The sequence below is a fragment of the Pyxicephalus adspersus genome, chromosome 11, assembly GCF_032062135.1.
Source record: "Pyxicephalus adspersus chromosome 11, UCB_Pads_2.0, whole genome shotgun sequence".
In the NCBI taxonomy this organism is placed as follows: domain Eukaryota; kingdom Metazoa; phylum Chordata; class Amphibia; order Anura; family Pyxicephalidae; genus Pyxicephalus; species Pyxicephalus adspersus.
The window spans coordinates 29,613,869-29,631,175 of record NC_092868.1 but is presented as its reverse complement, the minus strand read 5'-3'; the positions used below and the strand labels follow the sequence as shown (position 1 = coordinate 29,631,175).

At 35.7% G+C, this 17,307-nt stretch overlaps 1 protein-coding gene across 1 annotated transcript in view; it reads right to left on the bottom strand.

Annotated features, from left to right (window-relative positions):
* The window catches only part of LOC140341126 (serine/threonine-protein kinase SBK2-like), a 33,207-nt gene that overhangs the window by 7,596 nt on the left and 8,304 nt on the right, over positions 1-17,307 (bottom strand). The window contains exon 2 of the mRNA XM_072426674.1: positions 5,195-5,375. Within this exon, the coding sequence (XP_072282775.1) occupies positions 5,195-5,360 (166 nt within the window). The 5' untranslated portion in view covers positions 5,361-5,375. The remainder of the gene's footprint in view (positions 1-5,194; positions 5,376-17,307) is intronic.

Sequence of the window (17,307 nt, the reverse complement as noted above, 5' to 3'; positions counted from 1 at the left end):
GGCTGTCGTCCATCGTCCGTGGATCCGGCAGGTCGGTCGTCCGGACGATGGACGACACCGACTGTACACATGGCAGATTTTCGCCCGATAATTGGCCGATGCCGATTATCGGGCGATAAAAATCTGACGTGTGTACGTAGCTTAAGTTCTGATGACATCAGGGGTAGAAAAGTGGTGCTGGTTGCTTGTGATATTGTCTAATAGCATACCGTAGTGGATGACAGAACACATTATGGGGGTTACAATTTGTGCATTAATTAGTTTACCAGTTACTCTATTTACAACAATGTTTTGCTTCTTCATTGGACTTTAGTTAAGCTTACATTCTTTCACTTAGTGGCAACCTTTCTTCTTCTTTTTTCTTGGTTTCATAGGTCTTCTTTTTCTAGTTTTAGTAAAGAGAAAACCTTTAAAATCCTTTCAAGATGGTACAGAGATCCTCTCACATTGCATCGTACTTATCCAAATGCATTCAACAGTTGCTGGAGATATGATGATGTTGGTAGTTACCTTCAAGTTTGGTGGAGTTTTTCAATATTTCAACCTTTTTGGTCTATTTTTTTTCTTTTTGGATTACATTTTATGGTGATCCTTCGCCTCACTTTCTTGAAGTGGCCCTTTCCTCCATTCTGTCTGGTCCAGTAGTCTATCGGACAAAGTTCACAAACTTTGCCAGTGGCTGAATTCAGAGCAATAGATGAAGCTAAATTTGTTGCCTTAATATCATGCTGGATAATATGACTATATTTTTATACTTTATCTTCATTGTATATTAGAGTTTGTTCTCAATGTTTATCGTTGGTTCATTCTCTTATCCATTTTCTTGTCCTGCTTTTCCCAAAGTACTCTTCCAGCTTATTTAGGTTAATTATTTTTTTTATTATATTTTATTGTTTTTGTTATATTTGTTTTGTGGTTGGTAATGGTTATTTCCAAGTGATTTAAAGAATACTGTTAGTTGTCTGTATTATTTTGTTTTTATATGTTTATATCTTTTATAGTGCTTGATGTTTAGGATGTATCCATAAAATTATGTTGGCTAAAGTGGTTTCTTAATATGAGGCAAATATGTTATGCTCATTTTAATTTTACCTACTATCTACTAAAATCATTCCAGCTGTAAATGTTTGAAAAATAAAACCCCTTTGGAAAAAAAAGTTAAAAAAAATTAGCTGAAGATCTAATTAATTCATCCTAACTGACTCTTTTTATATCAATGACAGTATACTGTGACATCACTTTTTGGCAGTTTATAGATGTATGCCCTGGCACAGCTAGCATGATTTAGTGGGATTTTGTGTACCTTGGTGTGGTGTATACAAACAGTTGCTAATGTTCCTGTAAGATAAGGTTTGTTAAACATGTAAAACACTAGTCATTTTTTTCACTACAGTTTTATCAGCAATGAAGCCCTGTGTATTGTTGTTAATGCATCCATAGGAGTTAATAAAAATACATTTTCATTTTCATTTATAAAAGACACAAAGGAATGCTTTACTACGTCATAAAAACACTAAAAACAACTAAGTGTTCATATACAACGATTATATTTGTTTTAAGGTTACTAATGTATTATCCAAATTACTCATCAAATCATATCCATATAAAACAAAGTATGGAAGGTGTCCTTACAGATATTTAAAATAAAAATACTATCACTGCCTCTACATCTCCACCCACCACAATCTTTCACAGCTCACATGGAATAAGGGACTGCTGGAAGAAGTAATAAGCTTACTTTTTATCTTACCTTTAAACAAAGCTAAGAGTGGCAAGAAGGCCATCTAATATCCAACTGCCACACTTGCCTAAGGCAAAATCAAACTAATTAAAAAAAAATTGGTGCACTGGTATTTGGTAATAGAAATGCATTTAAATTTATGCCCAGAACAACAATGCATATCCAATAATTAATTCATGAACCGTGATTACAGAATAATGATGTTCAAAATCTTTTGTGTGGATTGGGATCTTAATTGAACAGAGGGGTTATAGAAGGTTCTCTTTTTGCAGACCTTTCAGGTTCCAGACACTCAAGTTATGCTGACTACAGTATCTTGAGTCTATAATCTTGGGCTAACAACATGCATGCTTCATACTGTTTATGGGGAATCAAATTGGAAAAGGATCTGGGGGTTCTAATAGACTTAGCATGCAATGCCAAGCTGCAATATCTAAAGCTAGTAAAGTACTTTCTTGTATTAAAAGAGGAATAGACTGCAGAGATGGAGACATATTCCTGCCCCTGTACAAAGCATTGGCCAGACCACATATGGAGTATGCAGTCCAGTTTTGGGCACCAGTTCACTAAAAGTTTGTTTCCCTAGTGGTTGAACTTGATGTACTTATGTCTTTTTTCAACCTAACTGACTATGTAACTATAATCATGACAAAAACTAAAATGCTTGAAATGGTAAAATTCCCACTGAGATCAAACCTGGACAGATTGGTATTTTTTAATGAGCCGTACTATACCTATCAATAACAGGAATAGTAGGGATCAGCCAATTTCACTGCTGGATGATGACAGCTGTCATGGTAAGACAGCCGGACTGGATGACAGCTGTCAATGGAAGAAACATTTATTTCAATAGTTGGTGGAACATCCTGTAAGATTTGATATAATCACATAATGTTTTAGGTCCAACACACAACTGATACCCAGCCATAGAGTCCTTCAAGCTCTTGACTTCTCAGTGTTATGCCAAGACACTTTGTCATGCTTGCCCTCTTATAAGAGGGAAGGGAGGGCTTTGCTAATATCACACCTCCCTGTATTTCTTCCATAGGATTCTATAAAAAAGATATTAGAATGCCTAGCAACTCAATGCTCCTAACCTTAAAGGATAACTGTATTTAAAACACATAATCTCTTTTAATAAATCCAAGGTCACCATGCCACTTTGCAAATTTAAGCACTTAGCGGACATCTTTCACAACAGAGAGAGTATGCTTTATTTATTTATTTTTTATTATCTGTCATGTCGGCAGTCTGCACTGACCAATAGTACAATACAAAGAGGTATAAAAATATAGACCAATGGTGGCTCAGGTATTAGAAGTTTTGACGGGCATGGGCAAGGGAAAGGCAAACACTTTGTTACACCATGTAGGACGTAACAAATACTACATTTCTCCCATATAATTCAAAGGGACATAGAAAAGAATACTGGATACAGGCTGATCACTGGTAATGATCTGGCTAGGTATAGGCAGATGCTGCCAGGTTTATGCTGGCAATGACTTTGATGGATATAGGCTGATGATGGCAAAGACTTGGATGTATACAGGCTGATACCGCTTATGCTTTGGCTGAATACAACATTAAAGGACATAAGCCACCCAAAACATAAGTATAACTGTACTTTGGTGGCCTTGTGGTAGGGTCACTTATGTCTTTTTGTCTTTTTTTAAAGTTGCATGAACAAGTGCCAAGCCACTAAATTAAAAAAATACAGAGGGCAATGCATGATCAGAGGGACACTTAAGAAGGCACAGTGCCTGTGAGCTGGTACATATGCCCTAGTTGGCCCCAATGTTAATGAAAAAATAGATTAGGAGTAAGGTCTAGAGTTCCGTTTTATTGTAAGAAGTTGTATGATGTCAGTTGCTTTTTCTTCTCTTTTTCTTTCTGCTTGTAGCTTTTTAAACTAACCTCAAGACAATGCCATGGAAAGTTTATTGGAACAGAAGCTATGGTGACGTTCCTTCCCCTTTGGAGACACTGGAACTGGCACCTGCTTAAATCAAAATAACCTCTGCCTAGTTTCTGAGGTTGTAATGCTAGTTTAAACCCGTTATAATGAGATGAAATGGAGCAAGAGTACCTAAATGTACTAATGTGTCATACAAACACCCAGCTAATGGTTTCATTCCTAAAAATGTTAGAGAAAGGAGAAGAAAAGCAGGGTTTTTGGCAAAAAGTACAACGAATAATAATTACATAGAAAGTATTCTTACATCTCTTCAATAGATAGACATTAGATTAGTGGTCCAGTCCCCAAATGTATCAGGGGAGTTAGATCGGACTATTAGATCTAGTATTAGTTAAACTGATTGGTCTCTCCGTGGTGGTTATGGGGTCTCAGTAAACGCGACACGTTTTGCATTATAATGTGTTTCATTCCTAAACACCTGTACATGTGGGTAATAAAGTGTTCTGTTCTGGGCTTCTTTACCATATTACTGGCAGTCTTTTTGGTGTGTTTGTACTGCTTTTAGAAGCTTATCTTCTCCCTGTTTACAAAAGAAACTTTTTCCTGTAGGTATTTAAATCCTGCACACTTCTGGCCAGCTTAGCCTATGTGAGGAAAATAAATTAGGTATAACTAGTCCAGGTACTTCTTTTTAAAAACAAAATTGTTTTTAGAAGTTATAAAGTTTGACTTAAAATCCCCTTAAAAAAAAAGCAAATGTATTTTAAAAGCTCAGCTATCCTACAAACCATGTCTGCCTTACAGCTCAAGGTCCCCACCTATGAGATCTGTTCATAAATTATGGCCTGCTTCTTCATGTCACAGTGTAATTTATTCAGCGAGAACATTTCATCCTATGCTGTATAAATGCAGCTCTATACTTTATACTGCTTTGTAAGATCACACTGAAGAAATATGTCAGTGTGTTATGAAAAGCTACAGAGAAAATCAGTGAGGCATTAAAAGGTAGAATACATTTACTAATGCTGATGAATGCAATCTTCTGAAAACTTTTTACTGCAGTTTGCTTTCAGCCATAAATCTAACAACACACAGAAGGAACTTGTCAAGACGTTTAGTGCACTGCAAACTGATCTTAAATGTATTTAGAGCACAGCAGTAGACAGAAGTGAATGCGTGCTTGGAAGCAATTAGTCTTTCTTATTTTTGAGAACCATACGTGATAGTGGTATGAGGACAATATGGCACTTCCACTTCATACATCTTGGTAGTGAAACTCCATAGATAATAGAGTTAGGTAAGACTTGCTTTCAGGTTGTCAGCAATTATTTATGTAGACAGAAATTACATGTTCTCTTTAAAGACTTTAAGCTCAAATTCTTTCTATGGTTGAAAAGATTATAATCTATGACTCATGATTGTCTGGATTGAAAGGTGCATAAATCTGTGCAGAAGAGATCTACTGGAAAAAATCAAGTAAACCAAAATATACTATTGACAATTCTGATATGATCTGTAATTTTTTCACTTGTAATTACCTCTTTGGCGGTGAATAACCAAGGTTACTTGTCCATATTTTCCTTTTCCAAGCTGTTTAATGCATTTGTAATGATCCTCAACTTCCATCCTAACCAGGTTTTGGCCAGTGATTTCCATCATTTCTTCAAGCATGCAAGCTGCTGTCAAACCGATATTTGAGTCCATGGCTGATGTCTTGTCCTAATTGCAAAACAATCAAAAATCATTTTTTTATTTTACAAACTTTAAGCAGCTATAATTAACTACCTATAAATATGAAAATTAGTTGTTGGAGCATCATAATTGTTTGTGTGCGAAATACGCCCAAACCAAAGACTTGTTTTTATAATACCCATATTACTCGTGTGAACTTAACAGAACTACAACGGTTGTTGAAGGATACAATAACCTATAACTTATAATAACCTATAAAGCTATAATAAACTATTTATTCAAAAACAAAGGTACTGGATAAAAGTAGAACCAATGTGTAAACTGTAAGCTTGGATTGTGAGTTCCTAACAGGAAAACCTATATAGATACACTTGGAGGGCTAGGCAGAGTACTGTGCAATTACTTAGGGGAGGTGCTGACAATGTTTAAGAAGTTTTTTTAGAGTTTATACTCTACTGAATAGTACCCCTATAGAGCCTAAAATATTCCGATGTATTACCCTACTACACCTGATCTCTAAAAAAAGCAATATTTTAGATTCTCCAGTAACACTAAATAAGATAGAAGAGGAAGCCAACAAAGCGCTGGGTTTGGATGGCTTGCCAGTTGAAATATTTTCAAACTATATTGCTGTACTCTTTATTAAGGATATTTAATACTTCTCTGCAAGGAGATAACTTTTCTGTTTCTATGTATGAGTCAACTATTGTGGTGCTAATAAATTAAGATAAGGATCTGACCTTGGTCAACCCATACCAATATCTTTACTGATGACAGATATAAAGAAAGTCCTGGCTGCTTGAATTTCCAAGGTAATTACTAAAAATGTCAAGTTAATTATGCAGATTTCAATAGAACATATTGAGAATAATAAAATATTTGGAATATATTTGGATTTCAGTGATTGTGTGATTTTTGTGTTTTAGCAACACAGTGGATGTGATTTATTTGGGCCATGCACAGGAATTTGGCACTGTTCCACAAACAGAGATTATTACATGGGATTAACACACTAGGACCAGGGGGAAACTATGTACGTGGGTAGATAACTGGCTGATGAATACAGTTCAAAAGGTTGTAATCAGTGGAACTGATTCAAGACGAGTTTAAGTTATTATTGGACTGCCTTAAGGATAAGTTGCAGGGACTGTTTTTTCCTGTCTTTCAACATGATGTCAACATAATGATATAAATGGTGAAAAAATATATTTTCAATCAGCTAAAAAACTCTCTTTCATAAGTGTGACTTTACAAATATCCATGAATGTAGGTTATGCTTCCAGATCTATTTTAACAATCTGTGCATAATAGAAGTTCGAAATGCATCTGACTTGAGTTTTGCATTTATTAGATAAATATAATTACATACATAATTACATACATATATAATACATAAAAGCAATCTGTATGTTTAGGCACACTCTATTGTTCATACAGGTAGTTCCCGGGTTAAGGACATCTGACATGCAGACGACTTCTAGATACGAATGGGGCTTCCCTGCTCCCTCTTGAGGCTTGGAGGGGGGAGGTGGCGGTTTGCATGACTTGCAGAGGAAATTTTGCTAAACATAGCTGAGGTAGTGGGTTATTTTAGAGGGTGAGCTCTTTCTTCATCCTTTTGCAGCTTTTTCTTTTTGCATATCAAAGTACAGTTTGCTCCAGAAGTTAATGAATGTCTAGGCTCCATAAAGTTTTTTTTTGCTTTGTTTGTGATTAACTCACGGTGAGGATTTTATACAGTAACTGACACCATGCTGCCTAATAATATATTGATGCAAACATCATTGTCCTAATTGCAATTATAAAAAAAAAATAATGCCAGACAAAGAAAAATAAAGATGTTTCTGCAAAAGATTTTTTAAGACCTGCAGCTTACCCAAATGTAAATCCAAGCTTTCAACCTCATCTGTTCCATCAGATTTTCCACCCCAGTATATGTAAGGGTGGGCTATCTCATTCTGCATTGAACGTTCCAGTTTTGCACCAGAACAGAACTCCAGCCTTTTATGTGAAGATGCAATTCAGGCAAATGTATTTATTCTGACAGTGGTGGGCTACCCACTGTACACAAATACCCAAAAGCTGTGGAATTATACTCTTTTCTAGCAGGACGGGTCACTTTTTTGAAGATTAGGTTCCCTGCAAAGTTTTTCAGTTAACATGTCTTGCAGCTTGTATCCAACCTAAAGTAGACTCTCTGTAGAAAAAAGCAGATGATTCAAATTGCGTCTGGTCCTAGACACTCACAAACAAACACCATGTGCTAGATTTTCCAAGGGACTGGAAATATTTGCCCCACCAATTGTTTGCCTACAAAGAGGTTCACCTTTCGAACTCCAATACAGGTGAAGGGACTGTTAGCAATAATACAAGAGACTCCCAGGGTCTCTGTGGTTGATTATCTACTAAGGTTCCTGGACAAAATGGGCATTGTTTGGCATTGCATAGAGGAATAATACAGGCTCAAGTAAAGCAAATACTAACAGTGATTTCAGTGTCAGGAAGATGACTTACAATATAAATCATACAGGGTATATTCTAGATTCTATGCAGCACTATGAAAGCAGTCATATGTAATCACAACACACCTAAGTTACATTTTTCTATGGTAAGCTTGGAAGAAGGAGGTAAAAGAAAGCTTTCCATGATGACATGTTTCATGTTAAAAACACATGATTAAAGAACAACCTTTGTATTATCAGTGAATGGAGAGAGGCAAAAACCATTGTTAATTTTCATTAGCTGACAACTGGCATTTGGAATCCTTTTTTCTTTATTATTGATTTTCTTTGCAATCTTCCACACTAAACCTGTGTGTGTGTAGAACTCTTGGTAGAAGTAGGAAGTCTTTGTTAAAGCTGTTGATCCTTTGACTTGGGGAAAGGGTCACTTAAAAACAGCAGGAGAGGTACAGGGATATCCTTGTCTTCAGTTACAGCTTCCTCCTCAGAAAGTACCCATTCACAGCACGGTAATGGCAATACTAAATACACTAAATCTCATATGACAGTCTGAGGCAGCAGTGCCTTAAAACTCAGCCAATATAGTGTAGTCACAGAAGAGGCAAAAATATTTTTCATCAATAATTTTAGGATTAAAGGTATGTGTATAGCTAAAAACAATACATTTTTAGATGTTCTCCATAACACAGCAGATCACTTTTTTTCAGGCCGACTGCTGTACCTAGTGCCAGCATGCTATGCATAGTGCATCTATTTCACACCTAAAAACACATATTTAATTCCAAAAACACCAAGTCTTTATGTACAAAAATCCAATTTTATCAAGCATTGCTGGACACATTTCAAATTTTTATCCTCCAGTTGTAATTGTCAAATTGTACAAAAAATTATTAAATGTGAGGACAAAACACAATATATATTCATTGTTATTTATTTATAATTTTACCATTTTTATTTACAGTAAATCAGCTTTAAAAAAAGCTATCAATGGTAAAATAGGTGCCATGAAGGGCTGCTGGCCAAGCCACTGGCAAACAAATATCATGGGGTTGTTTAAAAGAATCATGGCACATGCAGTTTTGAATAGTGCCTAATACCTGTGGAATAGGATATAGGGTACACATAATTAGGAAAGGTAATGGCTAAGCCACAAAAGTTTGCTCCACACCATAGCCAGAAACTGAAAACATTTTTGGACTTGGAAAGATAATTTTTGTGCCAAAAAGGAAGTTTATTCTGGAGTTCAGCTTGTTTTGGGTAAAGCAAAGCAACCTATTTCTAATTTCCATAAACCCTGAGGGTGCCAATTCAAAAATTGAATAGATTGGATAGGATCTAAATTTTAATTCACAACCAATTTAGCCAAAATCCTGCAAGGGGTCGGCAAACTCCGGCCTTTAGGCCAGATACGACCTAGCCGGTAGTTTGTTCCAGCCTAACACCCCCTGGCTGATCCGGCCTAGTGCCAGCCGTAAACCTGTGGCGGAGCCAGAACAAGCTATGCGGCTCTTGAGCCTCTGTGTGGTGGCTCCCTTTCTTTTTACCGAGGCCGGGGTTAACACTTCTGGCGCTGGGGTAAATAAGGAACATTCCCTCTCCCCTGTATGCATTGAGAAGGAGAAGGATTCAAAAATCTATAGTTCTTAGTGGGGGGGAGGGCTCCTGCCTACCTCTGAAATGGCCTAATGGCCAAAAAAGATTGCTGACCTCTGCCTTAGTGTTTAATAACTGAATTTTTATTTGTCTTAAATAGCAAAAAAAGAGAAAACATAGTTATTCTATGTTTTTAATCTTCATTACAATGCTACTAAGATCGAGTCTTAACTAAAAGAGAAGTAACATGATGGATTGCTTGAAAATGTCAAACTGAATCTCAGCAAAAAGAAAGGTTTGAACTTTAAATGAAAAAAATGCATCAGAGTATATATATTAATTAGCAAAAATTTCATAGACAACAGTAAAAATGTTTTCTAATTACCTGTCTGACTGACTAAAAATAATTTTATTAGATCATCAATAACCAACAGGAAATGATGGACAATTTTCCTTTCACATTTGCATAATAATAAGTAAACATTAAACCAGTAGCAAACATTAAACAGTCGATGTGCTTACACTGTTTACTACTTGGCAGAGGTGTTTATTGGATAAAATTTGATCTTCTTTGGCTTTAAACTTGCCCTATGTACTAAACAGAAAACTTGTATATGGATTATATAAACTAGGAACAGAGTAATCATATTGCAATTGCTCTTAAGCTGAGATCTTCCAAGTACTGAAGATTGTTGTTGGAATGTTAACACTCTCACTTCATATATCCTCCAAGTACTGAAGATATGTCAAACCTACATGTAACTTCATATCACCATCATGTCCTCTATTACTATGACTTGCAATTATTTAATGGCCTTTAAAAAGTTGTGATTAAATGAAGGAGCACATGATAAGTTTAGGGTGTTCCACTGTCAGCAGAATGATTGGATGAAACAGAATTTGCAGAGCCTTATTAATAACTTTTTCTCATTAAACTGTTCATTCTGTTTCTTGCTATGTAAAACCAACCACCATCATACTTTGTTTACAAGGTGCTCTTGTCACTTAACACATACATTCCACAAGTACAACTTAAGGGTTAAGGTCTAATTTTAGTCCAAACATCTACTTGGTGGTCATATATTTTATCATATGGGAGCCAAACTCTTTATGAATGAAAATCTAACGAATAGAAAGAATACTGCATCCACTAAATAGTACAAAGAGTTCATTTGCCTAAACTGAGTTTTTTTTAAACTGTATCCTTCAATATCTAGAAATAGGTTTCTCATCAAAACATTCAATTTGTAATCTGAACCACCTCATTTGTGCAATTTTTTGTATAAACTAATTATCTATTTAATACTTGGTAAGTTGAATGTATGAGTCAATGTATATTGTCAAGGCCAGTGTCGGTGGCTTTAATTTGATATAGTATTCTTCTAGTAATAGTAAATATGTTCTGCTGTAGGAAAATAACTATTGTCATATGAAATCATTATCGCTAGTAAGATGTTTTTGGATTTTTTTCATAAGCAAAATCCCCTGAGCACATTTTGGTAATTTGGGACACACATATCACTGCAATACCTGATATACTTTGCATGAGGCCCATGCAATAATATAACTTAGAAATGCAGTGTATTGAAAGAAGCAAAGTCGTATGGTTTAATAAACTGGATTTAACAATGACATGATAACAAGACGTGTACACATGAGCTTGAATAGTGTTACTTTTGGACCAAGTTCTGGCCAGTCTGCTAACCTCTCCCTGCCAGGGAAGCAGTGTTAATGGGCATGCAGAGTAAGGCATTCATTACTGCAGCTGCAGTGCAAAGAGAAGTAAATAGTTCAGTTACATGTATGTGTATACTCAGAATTTCTTGGCTTAGTGCTTGGAGAGGTGGGGGATAATCAGCAGGTTATGGAACCCATGCTAAACTTCCCACCCCACACCCAAAGCATACTAGGTTACCACACAAGGCCATACTAAGCTTGCATAAATATTCTGTATAGAGATGTATGATACACTGCAATAATATGAGTTTTTAGGAGCACATATTAGTGTATGAAGGGTAAAAATGAACAAAAACCATGGTTGTATTATTATAGATGCAAGTTGTTTTAGAAAAGTGTAAAACGAACCAAATGGCAATGAGAGACGTTGATTATAAAATAAAGCGCCAACTTAAAAGTATTTAAAAAGGCAAAGAGGGTATAGTATTCTTAGAGGAACAAATCCTGGTTTTTGTTTGTCCCCTAGCCCCAAGTTTCAGTTGAAAGCATTTCACTGTTCTAGGTCCTATATAAGTCATTTCTAGTGGTGCGTCATGCTGATATTTCTTATAGCTGCACTTGTACAGATATAATGTATTTATTTTCATTATTTATCTAGAGATGTAGTATTTCTTAAAAATCCCCTTTTGCATGTTTTGTGACCTTGGGGCTACATGGTGGCTAAGTGGCTATCAAACCTATTTTGCAGCAAGAATATATCAAGTTCAAATCTCAGCCAGGATTGTGACCACCTCTGTCAGTTTGTGACATGACTATAGTATAAAAATAAAATAATAATTGTGTGGGATGTTGTTGTCTTATCTTCACATGTAATCATTAGCAGAGTGTATTTTCTCTGCCACATTTTGTTTGGATTTTTTTCCACTGAGATGTGCTTGATATATTCTCTGTCATAGATTTTCAATACACAGCCAATCAGCAACCTTAGGGGGTCTGCTGGGAGAACTATTAAATAGCTAGGGAACGTAAGTGAAGTGAAGAAAGCACATTACAGCTATGATAATTTGAGGCTACCAACCTCAAGAAACACCCTTACTGTATATTCAAACATTAAACATATAAATGTATGTTTTATGTTTCCCTGATATATTTATATATATATATATATATATATTTATATATTTGTAATATTTCTAATATATGTCACGTTTATGTATGTAGGGGGAAGTGTATGAATTTATTAGTATACGCCTATATACCGGTCACTCTATTGTCCATGTTGCTTTTGGTTGTACAACGAAAGTCTTATTTTAACTTACTAAAATGACTGGTACCCATGCTTTCAAACAACTCAAACAAAGAATCATTCCCTGAGATGTATGTGGCAGGGACCTTAATGTCTAATAAGTGTGCTTGGGACATATTTAATTTAATATTATTAAGATCAGTACTAACAGTATTACATTTATATCTTATATTACATGCTAAGTAGGACTTCTTATATTTATGCATAGTGGTGGTGGGAAAGTTCTGATAAATTCTGATTCAGATATTAGCTATTTTGACCTCAGTTTGAAACTTAGAATTTGAGTAATCTCACCTCAATTCTAAATCTGGATATCCCATGACTGGGAAAATTACCTATTGACAGGAAGCTGCATTGGCAGCCCGTTGCCCATATCCAGGGATAAAGTCAATGCAACCTTCTGTAAAGGATGATGCAATGCTAGAAAATAAGCAATTTTCTGCTAATCTTGGGCTTGGATCCAGAATTTACCAAAATATGGGTAGCAGGATTAAGGTCACTATTAGCACTACTAAGGGTTCCTATGTAAGCAAGTTTTTGCGAGGTACTAAGAGGCAGATTACTCCCTGCCAAGATTTACCTAATAATGACTGGCTGGCTCGTTTATTATCTGTCACAGCCGGAAGATGAAAACAGTCAAATTGATACATTACCCAGGAGCCATTGTACCTCTGCTTTCCGAGGCATTCATGCCCAATCTCTCTGGGGGGACGGGTTCTTAATCAATCTCATTCTCTTTTGTTTGCAGATTGTATTCCTGTTTCTCACAAAACTGGGACAAGTAGTTGGAGTGAATCACAGGGAAAAAATCTGATGAGGTAACAAAATTTACAAAACATATTAAATCAAGAGAAGCTAAAGACAGAAGTACAGAGGAGAGAGCACTGATTATGGCACAATTGGTATTTACTGTCCTGGTTCTGCAGCTGCTTTTGCTGGTGACAGTATTGGTGGTGCTGGTATCAGTGATAGAGATGATTGGGGCGGTTAGTGGTGGTGCTGATGGTGGTAGTTGGAAGGCAGGACTACTCATAAAGTTTGCAGGTCTCTGCCCATTAAATCTGTATAATATAAGCTATAGCAGCATTTTGGTGATTTCCAAAGACATACCTATAGATTTCTCAGGAAACTGTTTTCTATTCATATGAGGTCTTATATTTTTTTTTAAAACAGTTGTAGCATAGAAATAAAATATTAACAGAAAGAGTTACAACAAAAGTGGAAGAAGCTAGGCAGCTCCGTTAAGTTTGGGTGCTTTTGTGTAAAACCCACTTTAAGTTTCTTAAACAAATCCAATAGTGTAGCTTCACATTTTTATACATTTTATTATGTTCCATTAAAAATTAGAAAGTACTGTGGCAGTACCAATGAAGCAGGATGCTACTTCATCTTTACTGGACTATGAATATTCCATATTTAATTCTTGTGTTGATGCAACCCCTTACATTCTTTCCACTGGTACTGTTTCTTATCTATCCTAAGTATTCCAATCTTTCCCCGCTTCAGTTTTCTTAGTATTGATTTTATGAATGGATCAAAACTGAGATGTATTCACCCTGCACAGATGTCTTTTAATTCTTCCGATGTTTAACTTTACCTAATTGCAGCAAAGTTGCAACATTAGCAGGACTATATTAACAGTTTATCGTGTGACTTTTCCTTTGGATATGGATAATTTAGATTGAGACTGGCTTTGTGAAATCATAGGTCTAATGGTTGGATCTGCTGGTGTATGTTGCATGTTGTTTTAATATTATAATAGTCCCTGCCCTACAGTACAATGCTTCACTCCATCTCTAAACAGTTTATAGCAACCAGGAGATTGTTAGAAAGTGTTTACAATCTAATTAGACAAGGTTGTGCTTGAATGCGTGTGTTTTTATGTAGTGTGACACATATATTTGGATTGTGCAGGGGTGGAATGGTAAAAGCATTTCAGGAATTTTCCTCTAGCTTCTGTTGGATTATATTGTGACTTTACTATGAAAGAACAAAGATACATTACTCAAATAGATTTTCCATTAATTACTTAATTTTATTCTTTGCTTGTTTAGAACATAGTGAGTTCCTTTAATATAGCATTGCTAGTTTAAACCTCCTACAAGAGATATTTATCTGATATATTCAATAAGTACACAAAACTATTATAGGGGATATTTTATTTTTGTAAAACAAAACAAACAACATAAAGTTTGAAAACACAAAACATTTAAAAACAGATCCTGTGTTTTTACATATAAGTAGTAGTTATATGTAGTTCGTTTTTAAAGTTTATTACAATATGTGACACACTTACAATAAAGCTACGTACACACTTCCAATTATTATCGTTTGTAAACGAACGACGAACGATCCTGCACGATGTCTGCGAACGATCGTATAGCATCGATCCTGTACATACAGATAACGACACGATCGTTCAAAGATATTGTACACACGTATATATACACACAGTATATATGAAAATATATATATATATATATATATATATGAATATATATATATATATTTATATATACACATACACTCACATACACAATACAGCCTGTATCGATCAAATGTTCGTTCATCGCGCATGCTCAGAACATGCACGATGACTGAACGACCGTACACACGATATATGGTCAACGATCGTCGTCCAACCCGATACGCCGGTCCGGTCGTTAATTTCCAACGACTATCCTCGTTCGTCGGCGTCGTTGGTTACTTTTTTTACAAACGATTTTTGGCCAATCGGTCGTTCGTCGTTCATTTCCAACGATAAAAATTGGATGTGTGTACGCAGCTTTAAAGTTGTAACTCTTTATGTTTTGCTTGTTCTTCCTGTCCCACTTTTTTTTTTTCAACAAAACCTTTTTGTTTTTCATTGCATACCTTACTTTAGATGCAGTGATGCCATTACTGGGTCTTTATATTTCCTCTACGTAACGCATGCAGATCATAGCTGGTGGGGGAAGGGGTGCCAGCAAGGTGCTGTACATAGCTTCCTAAAACATGTTTGTGTCATGTCTTATATCCAGAGTTGATTGAAGCAGTGCGGTGGCTCTTGGAAGGAGGTATGCAATTGTTAACATGTCTTGATGGGTAGATGTCAGTCTAGAATAATAAGTGTTCACAGGCAGGCTTCATTTGCATGCAAACCTTCCTAGGTTATGTGATGCTAAGCTTCCATAACTGAAAGAACTAAAACTGAATACATAAAAGGGGTATGGCATGGCAATTTAGGTGGAGAAGGAACAGGTTAGATGATTCTTAACATCAATCATCCAAAAAAATTAGTTTTTTTTTTTTTTACTTGCTGCAGTTTCTACAGGATGGAAGCCTATAGAATTGTGACTGAGGATAAGACTAGAGTTCCTGCTTAGTTTATACATAGTCTTATAGCCAAAACACGTTCTGTTTTACATAAACAATGGTTTAAACCCATATAGTTTATGCATTTATTCATTTTTGCTGAATCCATATACTTTTCCCAGAGATGCAATGAAAGGTGAGAAAAAATATCTACAAAATGAGGGGATTCCAGAAGAGTAAAGAAAACTTGGCAAGTATTTAAATCCTTTCCTATAGTATCCAAAATTTAGAAAAAAAAAAATACTAAATAAGTTTTGGCTATACATTTTAGGATTAATTTATGTAATGTACCCAAATCTTAATGTAATTGTAAATCATTTACAAAGCAGCAAATACAATGTATTTAAAATATTTATGAGAGATCTGAATGTTGGGCAATAGAATGAATCTTCTAGTTTAGGTAGAGAATACAAGCAATATTAAAATGTATTTGCACAAAAAGTGAAAACTAATCGTTTGTGAATTTGATTTCCTATTATAAGGAACAGTAAATGCCAGATGGGATCTTCATTTTGTTAATCTGTAAATACCAAACAAGTCCCTGAAGTTTCTTGTCAAAAGACTTCAGCCTTAAGTCACAGTACCATGCCTCTATTTGCTACATTTAATTTCTTGTTTGTTACTCATATAACCTGATCAATACACATACATGTTAGAGTGTGGTGATTGTCATACGACTTGTACTGGTACACTATATAATATATGCCAAAAGCAAAATAAGAAGCATTTTCTTTTAAATACCAAAAAAAAAAAATTCTATTGCAGATAATAACATTTTTTGCAACATTGTGTCCTCACTATCTGTTTTACACAAATACCCCTAAAACTTGCTCACATTCACGCTGTGATGGGGATAGTGTCTACCGGACACCCAATCTCAAGTGCTAGGCATTTTGAATGGTTACAGGTGAAAACAGGTGTTTTGTCGGCTTTAGCTTCAAGAATGTTTTTTGTAGCATGGCAGTTGTCTTGCACAGGAACCAGAAAAATGCTTCAATAAAGCGCAAATAAATCCATGTGGCTCACCTATCTGCATTCCAGCGCTGGGCATTGCCATCTTCTTTCTCTTCTGCTTTCAGATGATCATGGCCATCTGGATTGCCCATACTGGGATGATGACTGATGATAACTCCATTTATAAATCCCGGCACTGTGTTAGCACATTTTGGCACTGTGAATGGCTTCTGTAAAGCCAGAAACCCGGGGCAATCAGGCAGGTAAGAAGCATGACTGCAGAATGGACATCACCTGCCCCTTTATGCATTGTTGACCTGCCTGATTGTGCATACTGAAAATAAAACTTTAGTTCCACTTTAACAGCCTTAACACTAGCAAAACTAAAACAGAATTGCTAAATACCGGCAAAACAAATTGTTTCAATGCTAAAGAAAGGACTTGCCGATTCCTTACATTTTCTACCGTTTCCCCGATTTTAAGGCACTCTCTTATATTTTTTGAAATGCCAAAATATGCCCTGGGTCTTATTTTCAGGGGATGTCTTATTTTTACATGAAGAAGACTACAGTACACATTTATTGTTGAAAGTCACTCATGATCACTCATGTTC